The sequence below is a fragment of the Carettochelys insculpta genome, chromosome 1, assembly GCF_033958435.1.
Source record: "Carettochelys insculpta isolate YL-2023 chromosome 1, ASM3395843v1, whole genome shotgun sequence".
Taxonomy (NCBI): domain Eukaryota; kingdom Metazoa; phylum Chordata; order Testudines; family Carettochelyidae; genus Carettochelys; species Carettochelys insculpta.
Genome location: NC_134137.1, coordinates 67,352,085 through 67,369,283, shown reverse-complemented (window position 1 = coordinate 67,369,283; position 17,199 = coordinate 67,352,085). Strand labels below are relative to the sequence as shown.

At 36.1% G+C, this 17,199-nt stretch overlaps 1 protein-coding gene across 6 annotated transcripts in view; it reads left to right on the top strand.

The window, feature by feature from the left end:
- Positions 1 to 15,327, top strand: part of AKAP11 (A-kinase anchoring protein 11) — a 50,046-nt gene extending 34,719 nt beyond the window's left edge. For 5 of the 6 annotated variants that reach the window (XM_074988383.1, XM_074988401.1, XM_074988381.1 and 2 more), the window contains 4 exons: positions 4,484 to 4,567; positions 5,281 to 5,327; positions 8,078 to 8,238; positions 11,114 to 15,327. In XM_074988383.1, coding sequence (XP_074844484.1) covers positions 4,484 to 4,567; positions 5,281 to 5,327; positions 8,078 to 8,238; positions 11,114 to 11,260 — 439 coding nt within the window. In that variant the 3' untranslated portion in view covers positions 11,261 to 15,327. The remainder of the gene's footprint in view (positions 1 to 4,483; positions 4,568 to 5,280; positions 5,328 to 8,077; positions 8,239 to 11,113) is intronic. The other variant, XM_074988394.1, reaches the window with a different exon arrangement.
- Positions 15,328 to 17,199: the final 1,872 nt, after the last annotated feature.

Below are 17,199 nucleotides of genomic sequence, written 5' to 3'. Positions count from 1 at the left end.
TTTATTAATGCACTTGCAAAGTATATTTAGATTTTTTTATAAAATAGATGCTTTAGTAATTACTTTGGGGGAAATTCTGTAGTCTGTTAGATTAGATTTTCACAGCGATTCCTTCTGGCCTTGGAATAGTGAACCTAGAAATATACAAGTTAATGGAGTTCTGTTCAAAACAATTTTATTGACAGTCTGTATAGGCTGATAGTGGCTGAATTATTTCATTTTTATCATATTTTTTGCCTTAGTTGGCTAGTCATACTTTGCCTCCCATTTTTTCTTCTCCTATCTGAATTTGATCTGAATTTTTCTTCTTTGAATCTCCCTTCAAAACTGGATAGTGAATAACAAATAAACATCTTAATGCCAGAACATTAATAGGTAAAGAGCTTAACTGGCCTACATAATGGCAAAAGATACATAACACATTTTTGTAGCTATTATTTTGTTTTGTTTAAGTAGGTAAACTTTTTAGCCTGAGGTACATAGTACAACGTATATTCTGCATCTCTACATATCAGTTTTGCATCATCAAATAATATTTGTGTTGAAACAGAAAGATGAATTTGAACAGTAGAGGGTGCTTTAACTATTCTTAATAGTCTTTGCTGCAATAGCTTTTTGTAATCTGTTTAGTAAAATATTACACTGGATTACATCTCTTCTGTCTTGCTTCCCATGCGAAATATTTTATAGACATCCCTCCATCAATTGACTAAATTATGTCCCATCATCCCCTGATATCTCATAAATGTACGTAGTAAGTTAATTTATTTATATTAATATGCACCTTTCCTTCCACTCCCCCTATTCCCAGCGGTAAGATGAATTGGCTGGGTTACTTATAGTTAGACTTGATTTCATACATTCTCTATTCAGAGTACCCTGAAATTAAAGCCCTTGTGTGGCAGCAGCATCCTGAAGCCCCTCTCTCTTTTAGAGCTCTGAATTCTTCACTCTTTTGCTCATAGGACTAACAGTTGTGTAAATAGGGAGATCTGCTTTAGTATAGTAGTTCAATCCTTTTTCTGTTCATCATTGAAGCCACCCATTAAAAACATCTGTATTTGTTATTTATATGGAACACATCACTTCAGAACATTCAGACCTAATATTGAACAGCTTTGTTTTCTTTTATAGCTACTTATTACTATACTACTAAATCACACCTCATCAAAGATTGCATGTGTGGTATTCTTGTTGGTACCATATTGTAGGTGCTTGTAGAACTGATTACTATCCGTAGCACTGTGGACAGTTATCACTATCACTAGTATTTATCCAAATTTTAAAAGACCCCAGTACATAACTTTTATCTTCCAGGGAAGCAATAGGCCTGTTTACCAGCACTTTCAGAAAGCTTCTGTTATTGCTGTTACTGCCAGAGTTAAATTGTATTTTCCTTTTGACATTTCTAAGTTGCCGTCTGGTGCTCTGAGTTTTAATTCAGTCAGGAGTGTGAATCACAAGTTTTACTTTGTGATTTCCAATTAGATTGCAGTTCTTACACAGATTCAATCTGTTCTGAAACTAAATTGGAGGTAGCTGTTAATCTTCTGTGTGGAAGATATGGATGGGTCTCAGGCTGTCCCCGGAATGGAGTAGACCCTGTCAGTGGATGCAGGGGTTACATTTACTTAGGCTCGGAAAAACTCAGAAAGTTTTTAAGTAGTAATGTCAGTTTTGTTTTTTGATATTAGTGTTTACCTTTGGGGGAAATTAGGGTTAGGGCAGGGCAGACAGCAGAGCTGATGGCCATGCCCAGCACTGATAACAGAGCTTCAGGAGGCTCCCTGAACAGCTGAGGTGCCTAAGACACTGGTATGCACAGTGTGGAGGGAGGCTGTGTCCTGGCCAAGCGGAGCAGAGAGCTGCCTAACCGGCTCTTCAAGGAGGAGGATGAAGTGTTCAGGGTACTGCCATAGAGTTTCTGCTTGGCATCAGTACCACACTCCAGTCTTTGCCTGAGAGGGTGGGCGAGCAAGTCCATGACAGTACAGAGGCAAAGAGCTCTCTGTGCTGTTGGAGGGCGGATGACTTTAAACTCTTGTAGTACTAGGTGCAGTGGGGAGGCCTCACTCATTCTGACTTATCAAAGGGTATTTTTTCATCGGTTTCAGTGTTTCGTCTGAAATTGACTTTTACAGGCATCTGTCTATTTAAAATGAATCCTGCCAAGCCTATATTTGGTTACCTTCATAACTGTCTGAGCTAGACCCATTATTTCTAGTGGTTTAGGTACTGGTGCACAGGATGAATTCCCCAGAGTAAAGCATCTGCATGTCAAGCTATTGTAGTCCTGTCCAGCATGTCTTGTGGTCTTCTTATTAACTATGTTCCACGAGAAGAGTATGTAGTGACTCTTAAACAGTCATCTGACAATATATACTTGTCTTGGTGGGATTTAGAGAGGCTTAGTCAGCTTTTGGATAGAAGAGAGATTGAAATAATGCAGATCCTTTGAAGATGCAGGAATAGACTTCCCACTTGGGGACATAGTGCTTTGGGGTAATAGGTTATAAAGCCTTAAATTTTCAGTTTAATGTGGTGAACATGACCCAGGATAATTTTAATCCAATAGTAATTTACTGGCCTTTGTAAAGGTAGCTTTTAGTTCAGTGTATAATGGATATATGTACCTAATACAAAAGACACCTACTTGAATTTGCTACTCTGGAATCTAGCCATGTAGCTGTGAGGTTCAGTGGGGGGGCCAGTTAAGGTAGTCCTCAGTTGAATTACTCTAGGTTGAGTAATTCATATGCTAGTGTGGCATGTTGAAAATATATAAAGCTGTTTCATAATAAAGGTAATATTATGTACGAGATAATTCTATTAGATTCAAACATACCTTTTTTTCTTTTATAATCTGATTGAGAATCTAGTTACTTTTCACTGATCTCTTCCAGTTTTCGTGTTTTATCTCTTAGTTACACTTCAGAATGTCTAGCTTAAGAGTGCTATATGAATGTGCAAAGCATCTGAGTGAACGATATTTAATGTTTGTGCTGTGGAATGCTACGCAGGTTGAACCTGTCTCATCTGGCACCCTCGGGACCTGACTGGTGCCAGACGAGAGAATTTGCCAGACCACGGAAGGTCAATATTGTCTAGTACATTTTCACATCTTATTGGGCTATGAGAAGACATTTAGGGGTAAATTACAGCTAAATAACTGCACAGAATACTGAGAGACAGGCCCGGCTATAAACTTTATGGAACCACAGGAGACTTGGCCACACCCATGATAAGTGGTTGTCCGGCTAGCTACAGTCATGCTAGATTATGGATGTTTCTGGATATGAGTGTTCTGGATTAGAGAAGTTCAACTTGAATTTGTAATTCAGAACTAAAAACTTCATTTTTTGTATTTCTAAAAATGAAAATGTTCATAACATGTAGCATGCTGTTGCTTGAGAAATGTTTTCACAACAGCCTGTATAATAATTTAGCTTGTGTTGCATTGTAATTATCTATGTTGATGCAGTAGTTGCATGTTCAATACTTCTGTGCTTTTGAGAAAAGGTTTGTAATTTTTTTTTAAAGCTGTGCCATTTTAGTTGGTTTGCTGCAGTTTAAGAACTTCATTGTTTTCTTTGGAGACTAGAAATCGCTGTTTTGTATTTTTCTTTGTTTGAATAGGGAATGGATATACTAAAACACAGCATGTTCTTAGTTAAATGCACCAAACTGGCTAAATCAGAGGTCTGCAGTGTTATTTAAAAATATATTGGAAGGCTCCAGGCATTCAGGTTTAATTAGCATTCATCTCTTTGTATTAGAATGGTGTTTTCCCCAGTTTAACTTAATCCTTCATGGAAATATAAAAATGAATGCAATCTGTCTGTGGAATGGCTTTCCAAGTACTAGTGAAATGAAACTTTATAGGAAAATAAGAAGTTTATTGTTTAGAGCACGTCTAAAATATAAGACCAGTTTTAAAAAGTCACTTGTAAAGAATTTAAGTGGTTCTGCTGAAGTAAAATATGTTCTTCATAGTAATCATTTTTCAGTTCTAAACTTTTGGGGCTAATCAGATCTGTTGTAGATCACTGCTGGGATTTTGAATGAGATTTATAGAAAGATTTTCATGGTGAATCCTTCTCACTATGTATATTTGTACAAGCTCTTTCTTAATATTTTATATGAATGTGCTTGAATATCTGTACTCTTGTGAGTAGTCCTGTTGAGATCAGTGAGACTATTCGTACGAATAAAGCTGTATAGATCTGAGCCCAAGGACAGAATTACTGTAAGCAAGGACTTGAAAAATGAGTGTGAGTACAAATTAATTCTATCACCTGTGTATAGCACTCATTACAGTGCAGAGACCTGATCATGCTTATACTCTGTTCCAGCAAACCTACTTAAGAAGTTGCAATGCTCAGGCATCAAATATCTTGACAAAGCAACTTTGAGGAAAATAAAGGTTCTAGTTTGAGCTATTGTACTTTTCTAGTTCAGCTCTGTTCTCTTCTTCCCCTGGCAGTAATGGTAACAGCAGTAGCTGGAGCAGTCTTGGTTTAGAAGGAGATATGTATGAGGAGAATTTATCCTTTCCAACATCAGACAGGTTGGTCGAGTCCAGAAACTTCAACAGTTAGGGTCCTCATAATTAATGCATGAAATCATCACTTTTGAAAGTGAGGGATACAATTAATGTGTTAATCTGACACATTATCAGTGTGCTTTTTTCCACTTGATCATTATATGGTTTCCTTAAAGAACTCATACTGAATGGATAAATTCTGCAATGCTAAAATCCGAATGTCTAATTGCAAAATTAAAATATATCTTTTGTGCATGTTCTGCTTTGCTAGTCAATAAGTCTTTCATTTACTTTGTCATACAAACAACAGCTTGCTTCCTACAGGATTTCTGTTTTGCCTTTCCTTTTGCTTCAGCTTATTAAAACTTTTTAAATAGTTTTATTGTGGGGATCTTTAATACAGATAGTATAAACTAAAAGATCACAGTGGAGTATTTTGTAATTAAGCTAAAATAAACTCTCCTGTTCACTCAAAAGTAGCAATTTTTTTTCTCTTTAAAATCCCTAAGAATTTTCTTTCATATTAAAGTAAGATTTAAAAAAAAAAAAAAAAAAACCACCCTGGGAACTTGTTAAGAAACTCAGTTACAACATGAAATGGTGTAAGAAGCAAAGATGCTTTTTCATGGTCATTTTCCTTTCTCTTTAATACTCGTCACTGATTCTTAGGATTTGGTGCCATCCATTTTCAATGTACTGAGTATCTATGAATATTTTATTTTATTTTTAAAATTCAGTGATGGAACAGAAGATAAAGATGAAGACCCCAAGGATACTGTAGAAGGTAATAATGATTTCAGCACAGATTGCTGTAACTGACCTTGGTAATTTACATGGGTTATTTTTAATAATTATTTTGCTTTGGTAATACACACAAAGCAGTGTGACAATCTTGTGATATAAAGATGTTTACAAATCAAGTAGGTTTATACGGATATTGCTAATCTAGAATCATTTAAGTTATGTCTTCCCTGCGTCTTGTAGGGAACCTCCCAGCCTTGCTCCACAGACTTTAAATAGCAGAGCTTATAATGCTAAAATAACTGTTTAGAGACGTTGCTTTGATGTTGCTACTTTGGCTGGCTCTTGGGGAGGCTTGAGATCGTGAATGATAGCCTGAGTTGCAACATCAAGCCATGTCTACATGGCTCTTTTCAGCAAATAGACAGGGTCTGCTCATGTGAGTTGGTGGACCTGGAGGATCCCTTCCAGATGCAGACTAGACATACCTATAAACATTTTCCAATGCTATTTACACTGTGGTATATGGAAATACAGGTTATAATGCTGTTCAGATAACACTAAATGATGCCCTGTGGGGGGGCTTAGGGCTGGGGCCATCCTGGATTGGTGAGGAAAACCCCCTTCTGGCTCCTTTAATCTACTTGTCTGTCTGTCTGCTTTGTGTGGCAGCCTGCAGAAGGTCCCACCAGCCATGCTGGGAGTGTGCTGGGCCTCCTCCAGCCAAATGTCCCAGCTAGCTGCCGCCTCGTGGCTGGACCAGTGCGCATTAGCTTACTTTTTCCTTTGTCTGAAGGTGTACAGCAGTGCTTTCAATATTCAGTTGTTAGCTTTCCTTTTGTTACCTACTTGCTTGAAAGAGACTTAAATTGTAGCATCCACCAAGTGGCATCTGATAAGGAGATGAGTTCTTAATCTTAACTTTTTACACAATTCCAAAATGTTTTCTAGATTTTAATACATTACTCTTTTTTAATTAAATTTTGTGTCACATTTTTCTAGTGCAGTTATTTCTATTTTACCAAGTCCTCTTTCATCATTCAATGCAGGGAGTTGTTTGTACTTGTAATTTTTTTTGCTTGCATTATTGTATCATCCAAAACCCACAGTTAGGGTTGTGTATGCTGAGCAAACACATAGAACATTGTAGAATATTGCAGTGTTTAACATGTCAGCTACTAGTTCTGTCTTCTCTAAACTGAGCAATACAACATGAGTGAGGTAATCTCTTTCATCAACAGAAACTGGTTAAATAGAAGAGATAAGCTTTTAAGCTTGTGCAGAGCGCTTCTTCTGATCAGAATTATATGTTAGCTCAAAAACTAGTCATTCTCACCAGCTGAAATTGGTCCTCTAAAAATATAACCTCACCACTTTTGTCTTTTTTAATATCCTGGGACCAGCATAACCAAAATAACACTGCAAATGTTCTCCAAGCTAACTTTATGTGTGGCACCTTTACAGCAATAGGATTTCTAGGTGAAGGTTTTCAGTTTCCTCCATAAATACTTGGCATATGAAACTGAAAAGTGTATAGTCATCGAGCGAGCATTTTATCTATAGGCATGTCAACACATCACTTTCAATCCACTTGAGTATCAGGGATTTTGTGATGGTACTTTTCTCCTATGACATGTCAAGTTTCTAGGTATCTAGTTTCTCCCCATTACCTGCCAAATGTGTGTATATGTTTTAGCTCTTGATTTCCTCATTGACTGTACAGTTTTAATTTTTTTTTCTCAGGGAGTACGCAGTCCCCTCTGTTATAAGATTTCTTTCCTCCTTGCTGAAATTCACATGGGTATGAATTTTGATTAAATTGTGTGCTGCACTAGAATATAGGCTTTCATGGAACAGCAGCTAATCTGATGTTAGCTATGTACTTTAATACAGGCATTTAATACAAACAGTCATATATCTGGGAACAAAGCATGCAAGCCATATCAGAGGAAGGATACAAAATACAATGACTCCAAAAAGGATTCTATGTTCATCACAGATAACCAAGTAAATATGAGCTACCTTCCTGATGCTGTTGCAGAAAGGGCTAACATGATGCTTAGCTGTATTAATAAGGAAACAATTAAGCAGGAGTAGGAAGGTGGCTGTTGCGGTTCCGCCTAGTATTGGTAAGTGGACTACTGGAATAGTGTGTCTAGTTCTGGTACCCATACTTTGAAAAAAGGTGTTGAAAAACTGGATATGCACTCCAAAAAGAATAGCAAGTATGGTTTGAGTTCTGGAAAAAATGTGGCTCACAATGAAATGTTAAAGGATCTCTGTCAACTAAGTGTTTTCTATAGAAGGTTAAGAGGCAATTTGATCAGTGTGTAATTTGTACAGAGAAACGTTATGTTATACTAAGTGCTGTTTAATCTAGCAGTTGAGGGTTTAACCACAGCCAGTGGATGGAAGTGGAAAATAGCAGCTTTCAAACTGTAAGTAGAACAGAGATTTTTAACAGTGAGGATAATTAATCATTCAAACATATTATCAGGGGATGTGGTACATTTTGCAGCATTTGGACTCTTTAAATCAAGATAAAATTTCTTTCTGCCTTCAGGTATGCTTTAGTTCCACCACAAGTTGTGAAAGAGTGATGCTTTCCCTTCACCCTCCCAGTATATAGGAGGCCATTGTGTTTTCTAGTCTGCTACTTTATCAAAAATGTTTCTTAAAATGAGAGTTTAAAATGAGATGTTCACTAGACACATTCTCATTAAATACTTCATTCAGCTGTCAAAGCAGTTTGAGGTTGACTTAGATTTGATCAAATTTTATTTTTAATATTAGGTGTGAGGGAGGCAGGAAAGGCACTGCTAATAGCGAATGTTGATATAGAACCACATATGGTAGACCCGCAGCTGAGAACGACCCTGCAGTGGCTGGCAGCTTCTGAAACAGAGGTGTCTGAGCTTCGTTTTCGTGACACTGCTCCGAAAGAATTCATTCTTGTGAGTACTGCAGTATTGCCATATAACTGTAAAGTGTGATTAGATTTGTTATATTTACCATCTCTTTCTACTGTTGCTTGTGTTTCTTTCAGTTGCCAATGAAATGAGGTCTTCAGAAAAAAATTGCTCATTTTAACCCCTAGAGAAAATGAGAGCCTGTTACAACTGTTAGTCTGTTACAACTGTGAGTCTGTTAGTCTATAAGGTGCCACAGGACCCTTCGTTGCTGTTACAGATCCAGACTAACACAGCTACCCCTCTGATACTTGTTACAACTCTGTATATGCCATATACAGAAACTATCAAATGCAGTTAACCAGATCTTTTAATGACTTCTTTCGCATGCTCTTTTCATAAATAAAATCAAAAGCAGATAAAATACAAAAGCTTCACTTCTGTGGATTAGGCTGCATTTTCAACCATTACTTCTGTAGCATTTATTTTCAGTTAGCAAAAAAATGGACCCTTGTCATTGGCAAGACCTTGCCCATACAAGTGATTTTAAATGGCAGTTATTTGCTTTATAGCTTAATATGATGGTTGTACAAACCTTATTACAGTTCTGAATAGATGTGTATGAGCAACAGAGAAAAAATTTTGATTAAACTAGATTTTAAGTGTGTTTTCATTAGAGATTATTACAAAGCAAACAGTTTAAAGAAAAAGCTTAAAATACATTTCCCAAATTTTCTTGTTTAAACCATTTTTGACTGTGTGTTTGTATATGTGCATTTATTATGTAACCAAGAAGATAGAAAGTTAAAAGTAGCCCAAGTAACTTAAGGGGTTTTGCGTATGCCTTTGGAGAGATCCAGAATATTGTAATGGAGACTGAGCTGGGGAGCCCTTCACTGTTGACAGGCACAGCACTCAGCACTCAGAGTATGCAGTGAAAATCACTCCTACTAAATACTCTATTACATATAAAAATATGCTGGTTGGAAAATAGTGCCTTTTAGCAAATTTGGGAAAAATAACTACAAAATGAGTATGATATAAAAGGTTAAATACTTGAAGAGAACATGGACTTCTTTTGTTTCCAAGCAGTGGATTGGTAAAAGTGATACCCTATCAGGTGGTGGTCTTTTCATCCTGTTGACGTATATTGAGAGTAGGGGTGTTAACTGTTAACTGGTAAGCATCACCTAAACAGGTTATGGTTAACAGGTTGGGGCTGGAGCAGCCCTCCTCCCACCAAGTTTGTAGGGAGCTGCTTCAGTCCCACTGCGCCTGCCACAGTGGGTGGTGCACCAGCTGGGTCACGCACAGGAGGCCCAGGAGTGCTGCAGGCAGGGGTGCTCCATCAAAGAATCCATTATTCTTACATTCTGCCACTCATCAAATGCAGTAATGGGAAGCTTAAGAGAGTTCTGGAAAGTGCACAATTGAAAAAGGAAAAAAAAAAAGGGATAGTGAGCAATATAAATAATTTTTAAAAGATGACAGTCGTTTACAGAAGAAAAAATAATTAAAACTGCTGACTCAAAGGAACAAATCTGGACTTAGTTAATGTAGACTTCCTGGCCTCCATTCAAACATTTAAAAATTCCCCATTTCTACTTGAGTAAACTGAAATAGATAACTGTTCTGATGCCAGTAGGAAACAGACCAGTTTGATGAAAAAGTATGGGCTTGATCTTTTGAATCCTGAATCGAAACAGTAAGATATGGAAAAGCCCAATGACATTTTGGTTTTATTTTATTTTGATTTTCCTGGTATATGAATTACAAAAACTGATAAAATATTTGCAATATACACGTATTTGCTGTGTCAATAGCAAATAATCCTGTTTAAGGTTATCTGCCAAATTTTTGTTTGGATTATGACATATGAGCAGCCTTGCTGGCTAATATAGTATAATTTGCTGCATAGTATCAATTTAGTTTGGTCATTCTACAGTATTTTAAATCTGATGCCCAGATATTTTCTAGATAATTTAGTCAACTTTTGCGCATATACATGCATCAGAGTTGTCTTGTTGTGATAGGATTCTATAGGACGTAATAAACTGTAATATTGAATTATTCTACCAGTTTAAAAATTAATATCTGTAGAGCTCTGTTGGCTTCTCCTGTTGATATCTGTAGTGATAGCACCCAAGTAATTTCACTCAGATTAATACATTAAACCCAAGAACAACAGCCTTGGGTCACTCAGCACAAGCATGGAGGAGCTCAGTGGGGGGAAAAAAAAATTTCCACAAAAGCAAAGTGCAATTGTTGATGAAATTTTATCTCAGAATAAAAGGTTGTGAAACTTGAGGATGGCAAAGCATGTTAATTTTTCACTGTCTCACAGTGCTTATTATATACCTAATATATGAGGATTACTTGTTCATATGTCTGAGAGAAAAGTAGTTTCCAACTGTAGTGACTTTGCTTGTAATTGGAAGTTTAACTTCAACTTTTTTCTATCTGTTGTTTTTGGAGACGCTGAAATTTCCTAAGTGGAGACTTTTTCCATTGAGGGCAGAGTATATATATGCCAACTAAACCACACTATATGTTGTGAAAGGAAAATCCACATCCTTATATTAATCCTTACTTTTGTCTTTTACAGTATTACATGTGCATTAGTGGGGGTGGTGGCAAATGCATTAATCTTGTGTTCAGAATTTCCTGTTTTCTGCAACCCCCATGAACCACAGACCACATATCACTTGAAAATGTCACTTCCTTGGGAAGAAATTTTTATGGAAATCAATTTTAAAAATGTTTCTTCCATGGAGAAGTTTTGTTTGCATAGCTGTGGAATAATGTTTAACTCTTCACAGCTGGTCTTCTAATAGCTCATGATGTTTCAAGGAGAATTTTATAACTGTCAGTTACTCATGCTATTTATTTCTCTAGATTAAATATTTTGTCCTTTTTCTAGCTTTCAAAAAGACTGAGAGAGAGAGGCTGGAAAGTTGGAGACCTCTTGCAAGCAGTACTAAAGTACTGTGAAATGATGGAAAAGACTTCTGATGGGGATAGACATCTGAGTAAACCTTTATTTGGCTGGCTTCTGGAAAATGTCTGAAAATCCAAAGATTCAATATTCTTTCCTTCATTCGTCCTTTAGACTGAGACATGAAGGCCATAGATGTAGGGTGTTAAAATTTAACTGATTGAATGTTCTGTTAACTGTCAGCATCTTAAGAAGAGACTTTGGGGTGAAAGTAAATATAGCTGTTTTGTAAGTATTTTGTGACATTGTATGTGGTCTGTTTATCCAGTACATATCTTCATAAATAATATCAGGGTATTGTGTCCGTCCATGCATATTTGTATATACTGCTGTGTTCAGGCTATATAATGGTGTGAAGAAAGATCTCCATGGACAGTAGCTGACCGGTGTTACAACAGGGCATAAAGGATTCCCACTGTATTGGTATAGTTGTTTATAATTAGAGGCATACCCTATGAATAGTAGTATTAAGTTTGAATTGCTGAAGAAACTTATTTCAGTTTTATATGCAACCATTTTTATTACAAACTTTGAAGGATTATAATATGTTGGTATGACACGTCCATATGTTGAAACAGTAAATGTGTTGGAGATTTTCCTCTTGGAATTTTGCTGTCTTTTCTGGAAAAACTATTCCTTATTCCTAAGCCTACATATGTAAATGATCTTTCTGTCACAAACTGATCTCCTGAATAAGAAACGCTTTAAAATAGTGAGTTTTCTTAAAATATAGAAAGAGAAAAGTTTTACAGATTAGTTGTCATTTTTCTTAAATACTTCTGCTAAAATTGTTTTTAAGAGAGCAATTTAATCAAGCCTTTTAGCAATGAAACTGAGAGGCTGATTACTAATGCGGTATTTGTACTGTGTTTGAAGGGTTTATCTGTGTCTTTACATGTCTATTGCTAATAATTTATCACCTTGTTTTGCTTTATACACCCTTTAGAGGGAAAAGTGCTCCTTGTCAAATATCAGAATGCTATCTCTCTGCAAAAGAGTCATGCCTTCCCTGTCTATTTTGGATGGCTCTAGGAATTTAAACAGTTATCTGACTTTAAAGAGTGGTAGCTGTTTAAGTCACCAAATTTAGGACCACACCCTGGGAAGCTGAGAACATACAACTTTCCCATGGACTTCAGTGAAAATTGCGTAAGTTCAGCGGCTCTCGCATCTTTGGTTGCAGAGAAGGTTCCATGCATAGAGCTGGTGAGCCAGGCAGCACTTTTCTTTCAATGCCAGTGTGCTTTGGAGAGTATGCAAGTGCTCATCTCAAAGCTATTATCTTTTTAAAACATTAACTGTAGTCTGCATTTTAAAGAAATGCTCCACTGGGATATCGTGAATATACAGATCATTGTTCCAACCAAACTGAAAGATGACTTCATTTTGTGTGTGTGTGTGTGTGAGAGAGAGAGAGAGAGAGAGAGAGAGAGAGAGAAAATAACTTAGACCATTGACACCAATTTAAATTTCCATAGTTTTTTGTATTGGCTCAGAGTTAGTTAGCTAAATTGAATTTCCTATTACTACATCATCTCATTAATTGAAAAAATAATTGGTGCCTTGTGGCAAAATTAAAAAGAAACCATTAGAGAGAATTTTGATTTATATGGGCAATTTAAGCATAGCATAAGGAGGCTGTTCTAATCCTATTTTTGCTTCTGATTTGCTGTATGCCCTTGACCAAATGACTTAAATCCTTTCTTAACTCTCCCCCTCTGTATAAAGCAACTCATGGTGGTTGTTTTTGCAGTGCTTTGAATATATGAAGAAAAAAGGTTTGTTTTGTTGTCCTCCCCCCTCCTCAGGTATTTTTCAGGGGATTATGTTGGTACCTGTGCATGTGTGTGGTTGATTGTCTTTTTTTCTTTGTTTTTTTGAGAACATCCTCTCTTTCTTCTTAGTCCTCATTTGAAACCAAGCTCTTTTAGTGACCTGTCATGTTTGCGTGTTCTCAGTTGTATGTTCTCAGAGCAATCACTAGAATGATCACAAATAGAGCCAAATTAATTCTAAAAACGATTTCACTAAGTGAAATTCTGCTCTGATTTATCCACGTTGCAATCCCATTTAGTGAGGTTCCAACAGTTAAGTACATGACAGAATATTGAGCTAAGGTTTCCAAGTACCCCTAAGTGTCTGATACTAAAATAGGGAGGAGGCATACAAATATAATGTAAATACCCAACTGTCTGTAAAAAGAAAAATGTTCCAAACATTCATGCAGCATCAACAGAATAATAAACTTACACAGGATGATGGATTTCTAAAATGTTGGTTAACAGGTTATCACTTTTTGTAAGGTTGCTTTTCTACAAAACATAGGCAGATGACTTGGGTCTTTGATATTTATAAAGGTTTAAACAGTAGATAAGCAAGAAATATTTCATTTACGTTCAAACTATAGTATAACCTTTAAAAAGTGATTCTTGGTGCCTTTGGCAAACATATCCGTAGTTTAACTGTAGTGATGTAAATGTTGTTATATGAAGGGAGAACTTGACCCATTTTCAAATCTACATGTGTAGAAAGTTTTTAATGGAAAATACTTACTTTTTACTTTATGTGGTAAAGATTAAAGATTTGTAAACACCTTTAAACTTACGTTAAGGTTTCATCATTTTGGTACAGGACTTTCTTGAATTATCAGCTGGATATTAAACATAGAAGACAAGTTTACTGATAACTTTCATGCCTTCATGTAATTAAATAAACAAAACTGTAACTTTCGTTGGGAATCCTTATGCTGAAGAAATCAAATTAATACAATCTGTTCTGTTAATGAGGAAAATTGTTGTCTGAACTGAATTGAATCAAAATTTATTCCATACACTATTTTATTTAAACCATTCCTTCAGAGTTCAAAGGTAATGAAATGAAAATTCACTGTGAATGAGAGTGTGGGACACATTCTGATCTCTCAAACTAGAGTAAATCTCACATATCTCCAGAATTTAGAGCAGGTTCACAAAGCGGAATTTATCCCATTATGTAAATTGTGTGTATGTATTGGCATGCTAAAATTAGGGAAACCTCTGTTGCTTAGTCTTTAATTGTAGACTGACTGAAATATGTGAAATAGCTACACTGTTCCAGAATACCGTTTAGTAACTAAATTTTAAAGGTATCTTTGGATTTCGAAAATGGATAATGTTTTGATATATTTTGTAAGATTCTTAAAGCACGTTAAGGAGTGTCCCTCTATAAAACAGCAATGAAAATGACAAATATTGAAACAAATTTATTTTCTCTTCAAATTTGTAAAGCAAGATGCAAAAAAGCTGTAATATTAGGATTTTTAAAAGCATTTCTAACAAGCCCGTGTGGTAAAATGCTGTTAGTAAGATGTAGTATTTTTCTTTCAAAATGAGAACACAAAATAACTCAAACTGAAGCACTTATTTAAAAGTGATATAAAAAGTACATCTATCCTTGGTGCTGTTTGAGCTTAAAAAATTTACCATTCCAGGATTAATGTTGTGTCTCAAACATGTATCAGATTTTGAGTGCTACATTTTTCTAATGTAACTCTTTATATGGAATCTTGTCTATAAAGAGATGCTCCGACTTTGAAAGGTGGGAAAGCAGTTAATTAGTAAACATTGTCACCAGCACATAGCTAGTGTTTGCATTGAAGGAATAAGATATTGATTTCAGAAATTTGTGTGGTTTTTGTTTAGTTTAAAAATTTGTTTTTAGCAAGAGCCATTATTGTCAAGCTTATGCTGTGCTTGAGCTTTGAAGAGGCAGGTACAGTGCCTAGCCACTGTAGTCACTTTATTTTGTACATTCCTCTTGTATAGCTGGAGTTGTAGTTCTAGAGGGTCGTTCTGTTGTAATGTCTCAATAGTATTTAACACAAACTTTATTGTTAGCTGTAACTGCTACTTATTTGGTTACTTCTGCACTCATGATAATTCACAGCCCAGTTTAGTGACGCAATTGTATACCAAAAGCAGACTGAGTAATTTTGAATTTATGTAACTATACTAATTGAATACAATATGAAGGTCTTGTACTGTAAAAAAAATAATTTGCTAATGTATTCAGTTACCACATTATGAACTTCAGGTTGCACTAAAAATTTTTCCTTGTATTAGCAGTGGCTTCAAATAAAACAAACACATCTTGTGTATTGAATTGCTTTCAAGAGAACTGTCATTTGTTGTAAACTCTTAGAATTTTCTTTTCTTTTCTTTTTTTTTTTCCCTGCTCTCACAAAGTAAGTAGAATCAGACCTGGTCATGTGAAAGAACTCAAAAGATTGGCTAGGAAATAGTGCTAATTCTGGCCTTCCTCCTGAGTGAGCTAGCACTAAATCAGTGTCCCATCAGGATGTTAAAAAAACATTTTGGTGCTCTCCTCAGGATGATTATAAAAACCAACATTCTGACCATTAGTAGTAAAGATCTCATTGTCCTTTTAATGAAAGTTACTGAAGCTAATCCTGCTTTTCTTGCTGAATTCGAAGTTGGGATTGCATTCTGCCTGCCTAAGTCTCCTCTACACTTTTACTTCAACATGTTGTTCTTCCTTTCCTGTTCTAAACAGAGGTGTAGTGTTGTGTGCTTAGCAGCTCTCAAGTTGTTGACAGTTCAATGATAGGTGAAATGATTTCTGCACAGTTGTGCAGTTTATGGAATCTGTCAGGATGAAAAATAGCTATGGAGTCTTCAAGATAAATGCAAGAAAACAGTATAATTAAAATACATGCATCAGTGTTTTTATTGATTAAAAATAATTAATCTGGTGTTACATAACCTAATCCTGGGTTGTTGACAAAAGGAATTCCTTCATTGTAAACTGTCAAAGTGACTAGAATGTTCTAAGTCCAGAGATTCGCAATGTAAAAATGAGTCAAATTTATACAGAAATAGTAAATTACTTTAATGTTTTGCTATTCTAACACACTGAAAACAATTGTTTTGAGGAACAAGGGGATGGGAGGTTGTTAAATAGGAAGGATTTGATTCCAGGTTTATTTTAAAAAACATAATTTAGCAAAAAGAAAAAAACACAAGTGGTCTTTATGGATATTGAGTAGGATATTCTTATATACTTGATTGTTTCATTTGGTAAGCTTCTTTGCTTCATTAAGAAGTCCATTTGAAGGGAGACTTTAGGCTTATCCCTATGGTATCTTCTCACAGCAGTTTCCCTAACCGGTCTTGCCCACCTCTACATAAAAGAATAAATGGACACAAATCAGATATCAGGACAGGTAACATACAAAAACCTGTAGGAGAGCACTTCAATCTCCCAGGACAATGAGTAACAGATTAAAAAATAGCCATTCTGCAACAAAATAGAACAAAACAAACAAGAGGGGGGAAAAATCCTTCAAAAACTGACTCCAAAGCGAAACTGCAGAGCAACAATTTATTTGCAAATTTGATACTGTCAACAAAGGATTGAACAAAGACTGGGAATGGCTGGCCAACTACAAAAGCAGTTTCTTCTCTCTTGGTGTTCACACCTCCACATTAGCTGCTAGAAGTTGGCCACATCCTCCCTGACTGAATTGATCTCATCAACTCATTCCTTGTGATTGGGATTCCTCCCTTTTAATTAACCTGTATGTTTAAGAACTGCCTCTGGAATCTCCACTACATTTCATCTGACCAAGTGAGTCTTTACCCACAAAAGCTTATGCTCCAAAATATCTGTTAGTCTGTAAGGTGCCACAGGACTTCCCATTTTTGCAGATACAGACAAACAGAGCTGCTACTCTGATACTTGTCACCTCCCATTCTCACCCTCCAACCACCTTCTGGTCAGAACAGCTCAATTGTCCGCAAGAATGTCTCCTTGTTCACACCTGCTTCCTTTGTTGTTGTCCTCATCTAATCAGTACTGCTATCTTCACATTTTTTTTCTTAACCCCATGGAAAGAGGTCACTTCCTAGAAACCATCAGGCTGCAAAGCAAAGAACCAACCTCAATTTCAGGTTCTCCCCCCTCCCCACCTTTTAAAAATAACTGGTTGTTAAGGTTTAGGATCTGTTTTATGA